The 13,218-nt window shown below is 42.9% G+C and overlaps 1 protein-coding gene across 4 annotated transcripts in view; it reads left to right on the top strand.

The window, feature by feature from the left end:
• Nucleotides 1-13,218, top strand: part of DYNC1I1 (dynein cytoplasmic 1 intermediate chain 1) — a 338,242-nt gene that overhangs the window by 216,316 nt on the left and 108,708 nt on the right. For all 4 annotated transcript variants that reach the window (XM_065884069.1, XM_065884071.1, XM_065884070.1 and 1 more), the window contains one exon: nt 1,436-1,561. In XM_065884069.1, the coding sequence (XP_065740141.1) occupies nt 1,436-1,561 (126 nt within the window). The remainder of the gene's footprint in view (nt 1-1,435; nt 1,562-13,218) is intronic.

The raw sequence follows: 13,218 nt of genomic DNA, 5'->3' as shown, positions 1-13,218 counted from the left end.
AGATTTTGCACAAGTTTATTGTGCTAGGACTTACTATACTCTGGATTCAGAGGTCAATAAAAACAAGTCCCTATACTCAAAGAGCTTACAATCTAGTAACAGACATAGACCAGGAGAAGCCATAATACAGTTTGACAGGGGCTTTAATAGGGGGACACACATAATTGCTAAGGGAGCTGATGAGAGGCAAGGAGGGGTGGTGGATAGTTAGATAGGATTGTCTGGAGGACTTGGTGTTAACGATGTAACCAACACAGAAGAGACATTCCAGTGAGAGTGAGTATCAGACTCATGGTACAGAGGCTGTACCTATGAACCTCAGAACTAGCCCAGTGAGGCTGGGTCATAGAGTGGGGTTGGGAGGAGGGAGGGAAGGTTGTAAGAGATTAAGTCGAGAAAGTAGAAAATAACAGATGATGAAGGATTCTATATGACCTGGATTTTATCTTGAAAGTAATGATGAGCCATTAAAGTATTTTAAGCAGAGGAGTGACTTAGCCAAATGTATGTTTTGTAAAATCATATTGACAAAGGATGAAGAGTGGAGTAGGTGAGGGTAGGGCATGGCAAGTCTGGAAGCAGGAAGCCATTTAAAAAACTGTTGTCTTCATCCAGACAAGAAATTCATTTAGGAGCCCTCTGATCTTAAGGATAGAAAGAAAACATGCATTTGAATTACCATTGAGGAAGTAGTGAAACACAGTATATGAAGATGAGAAAGAGGGAGGAGTAAAAAATGAACTTGGAGTGTCTGGCCTGGACAGCTAGGTAATGTCAGTGCAAAGCACTAAAGGGATGAATGTTGGAAGAGGGAATGTTGAAAGAGCAGTAGGTTTTTGTAGAAGGCAACAAGCTCGCTTTCCTAGGCACTGCATCTGACGTGTCTATGGACAGCCTTGAGAAATCCCCAGTAGCTGTAAAATCTGCACCTCAGAGAGAAATCAAGCCTAGAGGTAAAGATTTGAACATTGTCAATGTATTAATGCTTATTAAAGCTATTGATGAGTTCACGCAGGGACAGTGTGTCGATAGAGACAAATAAGGGCAGAAAACAGCCCCCCTTGGAATATAGGTAATAGAAGAAACTGTAGGGACTGAAAAGAGTGGTTTGGAAGAAGATCAGGAGAGAAAGATGTCATGGAAGCCAACATAGGAGAAAGGAGGGAGTAGCCCAAATGTCACATAACCCAGAGAGGTCCAGCAGAGCATGCAGTTTAGTAGTCATTGGTGACTATGGCAGCACACGTGGAACGTTTGTTGGGAGTAGAAACCAGATTGCAGTGGGTTGAGACGTGAAGTTGGTATTAAGTATGCCACAGCTTAAAAAGAAAGTGCCATTTAAAGTATGTAATATAGCATGTGTCTGTTGGAATAAGAATGTTTTCCTTGTGTCGTCGTCTTGGCATAAGCCATCCTTGTGACCTCTTCCATCCAGTACCCCGAGCTGATGGTCGCTTCCTACAACAACAACGAAGATGCTCCCCATGAACCAGATGGAGTGGCCTTGGTTTGGAACATGAAGTTTAAGAAAACCACACCAGAATACGTCTTCCACTGTCAGGTAGGAGTCAGCAATGTAAAAAAAACTTATATCTCCTGCTAGACCAAATATAGTTCATACTGCCTCGCATCTGTTTTATGTGGAGAGGAAGAACTGAGTTTAAAAATGGAATTGTTGACAACTTTGGAAAATTCCCCCACAGTAACCTAATGTCTGGGGAAAGTGGCAACCCTCTCCAAACAGTTCAGAAGCCTAGTTGGGGACTGTGTGTCATTTTCTTTCCATTTAAAACAGCCCCCACGAGGATGAGTTTATAAAGACCTCACACTTCGGAAGAAATCCGGGTGTACCACTTCCTCTGCTTAGCAGGAACATATGCTTGCCCACCCTCGTGGACACCCTCAAAACAGTACCATTTCAAGTTCCCTCCTCTCTCTGAAATGCAATTCAATGGGATTTTGCCAGTTTTAAGTTTACGGGCGCCATCTTGCTTTACAGGTAATAATACTTCTGTAGCCAGTTTAAGGTAAGGTTTATCACTATCTTTCTTGAATTGTTGAGAAATATAGATACTGTTTCCGGTTTGCAACTACTCTGGGATATTTTACTGCTTGTATCTGCGGACACATTGGTCTTCTCTTCCATTCAACACAATACAGGCTGAAATTATGTCACAGTTGCACACACTCAGCTTTGCCCTGTTGCCATGAGTCTGCTGAAATAATAGGCCTTGGTAGTGGCCAATACTCCAACCCCTTTATTAATGCCCCTCTCCTGTGATTACGCACAGGAAAATGCAAACAAACAGTTTAGCTCAAAGTTTCAGTTCCTCAAATATTATGATTCAGAGGTCCTGAGTGGCAGATTACTCTGAAAACAGATACATTAGTTGAAGAGGGTGGGTAAACCTGTTGATATTTGGAAGCTTAGTGCCATTTTATATCTAAGAGCTGAGTATCTTTTTGAACTAAAATATGTTTAGACTTTAGAACATTATCAGATATAATTTGGGGAACAAGAGCTGCTGGAGTAAAAGTCCCAGCTTCAACCTGATTGAGTAACCTCTAACTCTTACCATGTTTTTCTAATTTGCTATCTTAAAAACAAGAAGTCCTGGTCTGCATAGTAAATAACCTTTATTTTTTGAACCTTTGAAATAAGAACAGTTTTTTCTTTCTTTTTATTTTAGATTATCAAATTTGTCAGTCTGATATGCTCTTTCTGTAAACATAGAAGCACAAAATCCTAATTTTGTTCAGTTTAAAGAGTTTTGCTGAATTACCAAGAAAATACTAAAAGGATTATGGGATAAGCAGAAGCACATTTTTTGAAAAACAGTGCCATTTAAGCTATTTTGATATTGTATAAAGCATATATTGAATTTTTTTAAATTTAAGAAGTGACACTATATTGTTTTGGTCGAAGTACATAATGTTTATCATAATTTAAATATTTTATTATATTAACTGACGAAAGGTAGCCTGTGGTAATAACAGTTTGATAATGTGCTTAATATTCACAACACCGCACAGCAGCAGGTCAGTAGGAACTAATAATGCTGAGTGAAGAGGCAAATTCCAAAAGTCTTCGGAATTAACTGGAATTTTCAAACTATCTGTTTTATCACACAATGGTTAACACAAGTATTGACTGAAAGGAGCATTCTTTCATCTCCTGGTATCTTTGGGATCATTTACTAAAAGCTTCACCAAAATGCATTTAACCTTATTTTTAGTTGCCCCCTTAAATGCTCCAATATATGTGTTTTAGAAGATACACCCTTGATTTTTTTTTTTTTTAAAGTCAGAAGTACTCTGAATATTCTAACAAAAGATGCTGACTAAACTATCTCTGTATTCCCCAGATTCCTACTATTATCTTCACTTCATCTGGTGACCAGAAGCAGCTGGGGGTTCTAAACTCTACTAGCATTCTCACTGAGAAAGGGGAGAATTCTAATACTTTTAAACTTTGGGGTTAAGTGACATGTGCAAAGGAACAGTCTACTGATCTAAATGTTAATCACATCTAAATACCTTCACACCTACATTTAGACTTGTATTTGACCAAAAAACTAGGGACTGTAGCCTAGCCAAGTTGACACATAAAATTATCCATCATACCTGGATTTCACCTCAGAGCAATCCAGGAAACTAATACCTTTCACAACTCCTAAAGTCCTACTGATTTCAGATCATTTTGGGCTGATAAGCAAATATACCTGGAGTGATCAACTTTGAAATTATTAGACCTTGAGTGGGAGCTTTCCTAAGAGGTGAGAAAAAAACAATAGTTTGAGGACATGGGGAATGTCGCTGTGACATTGATCTCTGAAAATAAAAAAGACATTAACATGTTTTAAGAATCTACATTCATCGTGGTAAGCTCCCATTACTCCCCAGATGAGAAACTGTGGCTCAGAGAGGCCATGAACCCAGGCAGGTGCCCGTAAATGGCAAAGCCAGGATTGAAGTCAGCTCATATTTACTCTGAAGCCTGAGTATTGCCTCCTGCTGCACTAGTCAGGAATTCAGCCAGTTAACACCACGCAGGTGTGTGGCATGGGGGTCTGGGGAGAAGTGAAGAGAGAGAAAAATGGAACAGAGATGTGTTTTCCATCTTACTTGATCATTGCAATCACCTGGGCGACTTTAAGACCTCCTGATGCCTGCGTTTCATCCAGAGATTGAGATTTAATTAATCTGGGGCACAGTCTGGTCATTTTTACAAAGCTCCCAAGTGAGTTGAAGATGCAGCAATAGTTGAAAACCACTGGAATGTAGAGGAGAGATGAAGAAAGGAGATGATAGGTGATGAACCTAGTTGGCTTCTTTATTTGGAAGTATGGCCATCATTCCTTTTTCCCCTTTGGCCCAAACTAGAGTGGTGTTTTTTGCCTTTGTTACTCTGATGCCCTCCCACCTGACCCTATTTGAGAAATTTCCTACCAACTCCCTGCCCCTTCCCGCTTCACCTCACCTGGAGGAGGTGGAGACGTCCACGCCCCACCCCTCCTCCCACACATACTTATTTCCTTGAGCTCACTTATTGGTGGGATCTGCTTCTGTGGTGGTCAGAAGACTCAGTTGTTTTTCCAGGAGTGGACTCAAGACCCCATTGAACACGACACAACGTGCATTGGACAGTGCCATTTCTTTTGGGATAATGACACACCTTGCTGTAGTTGATCTCCGTGAAGTTCGGATCACCTCCAGGTAAACATCAGTGGCTGCCAAAAGAAAACAAAAGTGCCGTGATACCGAGTATGACTGAGCTGTTGGGAGACCAAAGCAGGGGTAACTTAGGCAGCCAGGGAAGGTGTAGGTGACTTAGTGGATGTTGGTGAGGTGGAGGGAAAAAGTAGTAAGAGCAGTTTGGTTACCGTGCACTAACCATGGTAGTGCAGGGGGGAACTTGGAGAGCCCACGGAATTAAGATAGACACGAGAAAAACCAAAACCGCCGCTCACTGGCCCATCACTTTTCTTCTTGTATCCTTCCTGTTCGTTGGTGAAGCTTATTTACTACAATTGGTCCTTTCCAGACGTTATCTCACTGAAATTGGGTAGAATGAATGTGCTGCCACATTCCCCTATGATGTTCCAATAATTTCAAAATTCGTTTTCTTAGGAAGAAAGAGGACTGGAGGTGAGGAGCTACGGGTGACTTATGATGACTGTACTTTTATCATTTTGGAAGAATCACATTAGCTAGCCATTTCTTGCTGACCTCTTGATTCTTCATATTTTTCGCCAAGTGTATAGTTGCAAACAAATCCTATGGCTCAGAAAAGCATCGTTTCAGGCCCTAGAAAACAAATGCACAAGACGCAGCTATCAGTTCCGTTTTCCTTTGCAAAGACTGACAGGCTTTTAGCCTAACGGTAAAAAGATTGCAGGAGGAAGGCTCCTCTCTCTCTACTGAGAATATAGCAAGGCCAAGTGCCTTCCACTTTCGTGGGCAGTTTTCTGTCTTTACTAAACTGAATGTTTAGTGTGGGCTCTGGTCCTGCATTTTCTATTTTCATTTCAATGAGAGCCATCCGTACTTGGAAAACATCGGCAACTCTGCATAGAAATCAGCCACTCAGCCCCACCGCACCATCTGGCAGCGCTCCTGCTGTCTTCTGTAGTGGCTTCCACACACTGTCATTAGATTATGTGTCTGACCACCCTGCATTGCTTACCCTGGTGTGGTCTTTCTCTTTTAAATGCAATGAATAGAATCAGAAATATATATCTTAGAATTATCTGCATTGAGGTAAGTGGAAAAGCTATATTTAGAGGCTTGGCTTGGTCAGAGGTTTTTATTTTTTTTCCTGATTTGGTTTCTTTGTACTTGGCATTGGCTTTTTGAGGATTATCTGACAATGACCTGAAACTGACACAGACCTGAAGCTCTCCTGATTTCGGGGGCGGGGGGAAGCAGAATGTGAAGTGAAGGAACCTCATTTGTGCCGGTGTTTAAAATCCTCAGCTGACTTTTCCCCCCATGTGTGGCTTCGCTTCTCATTAAGATTCTATAAAGGTTACAGGTGAGATTGCAGCTACAGCTTTAGCCATCCAGTGCTCGGTTTGGTGTGAGGTGCCTGCTGACCTCATCATCCCCACCCTCGCTGTGAGGAGTGATGGGAACACAGGAGAGAATGTGGGCTGCTGGTGAGGGGAGTGGACAGAAAGGCAGGACTGGCAGCTCTGTTCCTAGCTGACCACACTGCTGAGTGACCCTGGGACAGTTGTTGAGGCATTGTTGTCATGTCACGGAGAGAAGACTTCCCCTAGTCTCTGGTGGAACTGTGAGGTTTACTGCATTAAACTTGATTTCTTCTCCCATCAATTTTTGTTCCTCCCCCGGCTCAGACTGCGGGCTATAATTTAAACGAACAAAACAGCTATGGACACAGATATAAATTAAATGAATTTTCCTAGGTATATTATGACCAGAGAAGTGTTAGAATTTGACTTGAGGATTCTTTTCTTTTTTTTTTTTTTTTTTTTTTTTTGCGGTACGCGGTACGCGGGTCTCTCACTGTTGTGGCCTTTCCTGTTGTGGAGCGCAGGCTCAGCGGCCATGGCTTACGGGCCCAGCCGCTCCGCAGCATGTGGGATCTTCCCAGACTGGGGCACGAACCCGTGTCCCCTGCATCGGCAGGCGGACTCTCAACCACTGCGCCACCAGGGAAGCCCTGAGGATTCTTTTTTAATTAAAGGACAGGTAACTTCCTTATGGCTTGACTGATTTTTTTTTTTTTTTTTTTTAAGAAGTCATTTTCTAAGCTTTTCTCTTCAATGTGGCAAGGAGTGGTTACTCAGTAGAGGTCGGAAAAGAGAAGGGATGAATGAATAGAAAGTTCTTTGACAACTAGGGTTATGTATTCAATATGAGTTCCTGGGATGACAAAGTGAGGGCACATAATAGGTGCTTAGTAATTGGAGAATAAACTCCACAGACAAGGACGTGCTAAGTAATGTAAGACCTAGTTTTCAAAGGCAATGCTGGGTGGACTGCAGGATGCAGAAACCCAAAAGAGGAAACCTCACTGTTGTTGTATAGATTGTGATACACATTTCAAAGTACACAATTACGGATAATTAAGAAATACATGCAACAATAAAGGTAGAATTAAACTCTTACATAAAAGATGCAGGTTATATGGATCAGACAAGAACAGCAGCACAGCAGGGCTATCTTGCGTCTTTAGGAAAAAAGAAAAGGGAGTTTACACGTACATGCTGAAATGAAATGCAGACACTCGGAAACGTTTTTTTTAATGCCGATTGAGTATGACTGGTCCGACGAGCGAGGCTTGACCTAGACGCTGATTGTTATTAAACCAAACAGCAGGAACTTCTTTTTCTGTTTTGGCCCAGGAAGCTGGAAGCAGAGAAACTGCCTTGCCAGCTCTCATTCTTTATCTGTCTGCTTTCTAGAATCTTCTCCAAAAATTAAGAAGAAGCAAAACTGATCATTGGGAAACATCTAGGGAGATTAGAGTTAGCAGCATTACAGCCGAGAGATTGTATCAGAGACGATTCCTCATCTGGAAATAGCAGTGAGGGAGCTGTGTACCTGACACGTGACCAAGTGAGCTATTAGATGCAGGGGATGCCATGAGAGTCCACCTTTTTTTTTTTTTTTTTTTTTTTGCAATCTACGCGGGCCTCTCACTGCTGCGGCCTCCCCCGTCGCGGAGCACAGGCTCCGGACGCGCAGGCTCAGCGGCCATGGCTCACGGGCCCAGCCGCTCCGCGGCACGTGGGATCCTCCCGGACCGGGGCACGAACCCGTGTCCCCGCATCGGCAGGCGGACTCCCAACCACTGCGCCACCAGGGAAGCCCGAGAGTCCACCTTTGAACACACTGTTTTTAAATTCAAGCTGAAGTTTAACATTATTACAAAGCTACCTAAGACTTAAGAGTGTTTGGTCTGCCCCATTAATGTGCAAGGGAGTTGGAGGCACACAACCCAACATTGAAGATTTTATTCAGTTCCCTAAATGCCCTTCCCTCCTCTTGCCGTGCCCTGTGCTAAAACGGTCTGAACTGGGCTTTCTGTGGTTGTGCTTCATCAAGGAATTGCCCAGTAATTATTGGTGCTGTGCATTGAGCTCCAGACAACAGCATGAGCCAGGTTTCCGGCCTGTCACGCCCCTTGTACTCACCACCCTGCTACCTGGCCATTGACTGAGGTCACAAGAGCTTGGTCTAAGGGAAATGGGTGTTTTCAGGGGTCTGGGTTGAATACCAATGGGGTTCTCCTTACCTCTTAGGATTATTGTGAGGATAAAAGAGAGAATATAGGTGCGTTAGTCTGCTCAGGCTGCCATAACAGAATATCATAGACTGGGTGGCTTAAACAACAGAAAATAATTTTCTGACAGTTCTGGAGCTGGAAAGTTCAAGATCAAGGTGCCAGTCATTTTGGCTTCTGGTAAGGACTCTCTCCCTGGCTTACAGACCACTGCCTTTTAGGTATGTCCTCACATGAAGATAGAGAGTGAGCTCTTCTGATGTCTTAATACCATCACAGGGGCTTCACCCTCATGACCTTATCTAAACCTAATTACCTCCCAGAGGCCCCATCTCCAAATACCATCACATTGGGGATTAGGGGAACATAATTCTGTGCATAGCAGTAGGTGAACATACTTTGAAAAGATAAAAGTATTCTCTTTACATTTGGTTGTTTCCCTATTACCGCGTTTTAGTCCATCCCATGGAAGGAAGCTTAAACTTTGGTATTCTTATTTTCCTTGCTTGAGTATTTTGCAAAGCAACTTCACCTAACTTAGATTCATTCATTCAACAGACATTTATGGGCTACCCAGTATGGCCAGGTCCTCAAGCAACAATAGGCTAGAGCTGAGAAGAGGCTGTCCCCTCTCCACAAGAACTCTTCAGTTTGCCCCCATCCCTGCCATGCCCTAGTTGTTTTCTAACAAGTACAAAATAATCTCAGTATTTTGATAACTGGTACTGTTGTATTGGTACACATGGCTGAAGTAGTATCCTTGCTATTTCTGCTTCCACCGTGTACTGGGTACAGATGCATTTGCTTCCGTGCCTTAATTACTTACACTGATTGATTGCCTCAGGCACAGACTACATAACAGAACCCACTGGTCTCTAACATAGCTCATATGGCTGCACTGAATTCTGTATAGACTCGCTGGCCACTTGCCACGCTGGACTCACTCTGTAGACCTTGAAGCAAGAGTAAGGAAGATGGGGCTGACCAGTGTTCTACTTCCAGCTAAGACTAGATTAGCATCTCCGTTAAGAGCTATCTCTCCTAAAGACTTGGATCCAGGCCCCCCAGGTGGGGGCTTCTATCTTCCATGCTCTGAAATCTCAGATTGTGCTTTTCCTACATTTTAGGCAGGAGCAGGCTTAAATTATACCAGGTGGTCTAAAAGGAAAGAAGTCTCAGAAGGGCAGCCCTGTCCCTCAGAGGTGTGGGTGTGGAGGAATCCATTCCAGGAAAGGAAACAGAAGCCAGGAGTGGACTCTCATGGTACCCCAGATCATGTTAGCATCTGCCAGGAGTGTTCTAGGATGCCTCACTCTGAGTACGTGCCTGTGCGTTTTTTTGGCGTCCTTACATTCTAGGCACAGACTCTCTCTGCATTTCAGGCCATCTGTTTCTAAAGAATAGACATTTTTCCCCTTTATAAACTTGACCAAAACCTTCTACTTTGTGTCTAGTTTAGTTCAGACAGTGGCTCAACAAAAAAGCTGACCTTTCCATTCTTTAACTTTTGAAATTATTTGAAAGCAGTATTATCAAAGAGAATTTGTGGAAGGAGAATCATCCTTACTGCCGGGGAAAGTTTTTTTAACCTTTGTTGTGACAAGTGGTCCACCCTTTGCTTTTAGCATGCTTACATCTGATTTATAATTTTTTTTTAATTTATTTATTTTGCCTGCGTTGGGTCTTCGTTGCTGCGCGCGGGCTTTCTCTAGTTGCAGCGAGCGGGGGCTGCTCTTCATTGTGGTGCGTGAGCTTCTCATTGTGGTGGCTTCTCTTGCTGTGGAGCACGGGCTCTAGGCACACAGGCTTCAGTAGTTGTGGCACATGAGCTCAGTAGTTGTGGCTCGCAGGCTCTAGAGCACAGGCTCAGTAGTTGTGGCACATGGGCTTAGTTGCTCCGTGGCATGTGGAATCTTCCTGGACCAGGGCTCAAACCCGTGTCCCCTGCATTGGCAGGCAGATTCTTAACCACTGCACCACCAGGGAAGTATAATTTTTAAATGATGTGTTCATTAGTAGCCAGAGAATTAAACGAGATGTTGCTTTTCTTAGGCGAAAGATTTAGCTTAGTCAATTTTTTATTGTAATCTCATAAATGCATTGAGTTTGTTACATGCTACAGATCATTGTTGCCATAATCATTTTATATTTATACTTTTTGTAGTTGCTCTTCTCGAAAGTTGATAAGTTTTCTCCTTTTGACTTGTTTTAAAAAGTATTTCCAGCATCTATGTACAATAAGGTGTGTTCTGTGCTTCTTGATAACGCTGTCTAGCATTATGTTGAATAGTTGAAATTAAGTGTATTCCTTATACAAAAAAACCCTTTATTTCTTTAAAATAAGTTTGTTTTAAATATGGTCTTCTGGAAAGAGAAAGGGACAAGAGCAAAAAGTGTCTGCACGCACACACCCAAGACTCTAAAATCCTAGTCAAAAGCTATATTTTATAAAAGAGAATTATAGTAATGTTGATGGTTTGCCAAAACCTCAAGCAGTGACAAAATCCACAGAGTGTCCTGGAAGGGATGCCTTTGCAAAACCATGCCTCTCCAGATGGTTTGGATTAGAGATGTTTAAAAACACATGGCAGCATTAGTTTGGTTTAGAATTCATAGTTAATTCAGTAGATAAAATAATGCAAATTTGAAACCCTAGCCTGTGTATCAGAAAATTCATCAAATCTTATGATTGCTCTTAGGGGAGGTTGGTATGTGATGTGTTGATTTTTTTAAATGATCTAATTGAAACAATAAAATTAAGAAGGAGTAAAAAAGATTGAAAATACGAGAGTCTAAGTAAAAACTTTTCTTCTCTGCAGAATATTTATTCCTTTAAGCTGTCATATCCAATCAATTTGTATGGGATTCGACAGCCAATTGTCATTTCCTGAGATAAACTATGTAAAGAGGTTGTGTTACAGAGGCAGCATTAAAAAAAAAATGGAAAAAATAATTCCACAGCGTGATGCGTAGAAAGACCAAATGTCCTTAGAGTCCACAGAGTGTGGCCAGGATCCCCTCACCTTGCTAAGACTAAAAGATAAGCACCTTATGCACAGGTTTTCCCTTGGGCTTACTCAACTTTTCCCCCTGCACGTACTATTTCTAAAGGAAAGTACTCTTGGTCTACATTATAGTGAAGTATTTTGCTGTATATGTGGTTTTTAATCTTGGTAGGGACTCTGTGTGAACAGTGATGTCGCACACTGTGTTCTCTGGCACGAGATGTGTAACAGTTACCCCAGGGCCCCGAAAGGCTCCATCACTAAAAGCCCGGCTCCTACTGTCCGCTTCCTTATGTCTAAAATCAGCAGTATCCTACCCTCTGATCCCACAGCTGGGCAGCCGGCAAACAACTTCTGGAAAAGAACTTCTGTGTGGGAACGAAATTCATTTAGTGATGTCTGTTACCATGTGTGCTACCTGCAGCACAAATAAAAGCATTCAGCTGTGTTAAAATTGGCACTAGAAGAATGTTCATCCAAGAGCCTTTCAGAAAATACAGGACAAAGTTTCTACAAAAAATACAGCCAGAAGTTTTCAAACAACAGTTGATGGGCTTCTAACGGCTTGCCCTTAAAGGGGGCTCAGTGTTTCATTCCCCCAGAAAGGAACACATTTTGGCATTTTCTAGGTATAAAAACTAGAATTGTGGCTTTTAATGTCTGGAAAGAGCTCCACAATCAAAGCAAATGTGCTCCTTTAGCCGCAAAGTATACACACACACAGACACACACACACCCTATACACACCTACAAAGAAAAATGTCGGGGAGAGTGGGCAGGTCCTGTGAACAGAATCTGTGTGGGCTCATGGAGATTTTCACAATTAATTTAACTTTGTTTTAGCAACAGAGACATTGTATTAGCCAATCTTAACTGCTGATCCAGAGTTCTGCATCCATACTCACTTAATATTTGGAACCAGAGATTGTATTTTTGTTTCATTTTCTAATAGTTTTTTTTTTCTTTTTTTTTTTTTTTTGCGCGGTACGCGGGCCTCCCACTGTCGTGGCCTCTGCCGTTGCGGAGCGCAGGCTCAGCGGCCATGGCTCACGGGCCCAGCCGCTCCGCGGCATGTGGGATCTTCTCGGACCGGGGCACGAACCCGTGTCCCCTTCATCGGCAGGCGGACTCTCAACCACTGTGCCACCAGGGAAGCCCTTCTAACAGTTTTTTAAATAGCTGGGATTTGCCTTTCCATTTCAGTCCAGTTACCATTATAAGATAGGCTAACCGTGTTCTGCTGTATTGGGTGGGGAGGGGATTGGTTTTTGTTTTTCATTTTGTTTTTCGGGTGTTTGTTTCTCATATGAGTTAATATTTTGTCCACGAGACCTAGCAACATGTAGAATTGTAGGATCTCAGGGTTTGGAGATACCTTCATGGTTTTCTGGACCAGCCACCTATTCATGCCTGAATTCTCTTGAATGATTCCTTCTTCCCCTGACAAGTCATCATGTTGCCTTGCTTGAACACGGCTCACGCTCCTGACGCAGGGCAGACCGCCCCGTCTCTGGCCAGTGCTGCGGATTCCCAGTGACCTTGCTGCAGAAGGACATTCCACCCTAAGGACTGCTCATCACAGACAGGCAAAATCACCTTGGAATGTCAAGGGTAGCAAGTCCACGAGCGGGGCAGCAGGCTTTGGGTTGCTTTGGGAGTGGGAAAGCTCTTAAATACTGCCTGTCCTCCCCCTGCCCCAACCTTCTCATGTGTCTCTCCATCTTTGTCCTCACCTGCTTCCTTTCACATCGTGTCATCAAAGGCATTGACAACATGTGTCAATCTTAATGCCATTAAAATTCTTGAAAAGACTTCCCTTTGGAGGAAGGTGCTTAGGAAAAGCTCTCCCTGCTGCCCACCAACCTGGTTGTACCTGTGCTCTACCTCCTTCCACCTCCCCCACCTGCCAAGCCACACTTCTGATCATGCCCTATACCTGTTTCATGGCACTTTCTTTTTTTT

The sequence above is a fragment of the Phocoena phocoena genome, chromosome 9 (genome assembly GCF_963924675.1).
Source record: "Phocoena phocoena chromosome 9, mPhoPho1.1, whole genome shotgun sequence".
In the NCBI taxonomy this organism is placed as follows: domain Eukaryota; kingdom Metazoa; phylum Chordata; class Mammalia; order Artiodactyla; family Phocoenidae; genus Phocoena; species Phocoena phocoena.
This window is presented reverse-complemented; position numbering and strand designations above follow the sequence as displayed.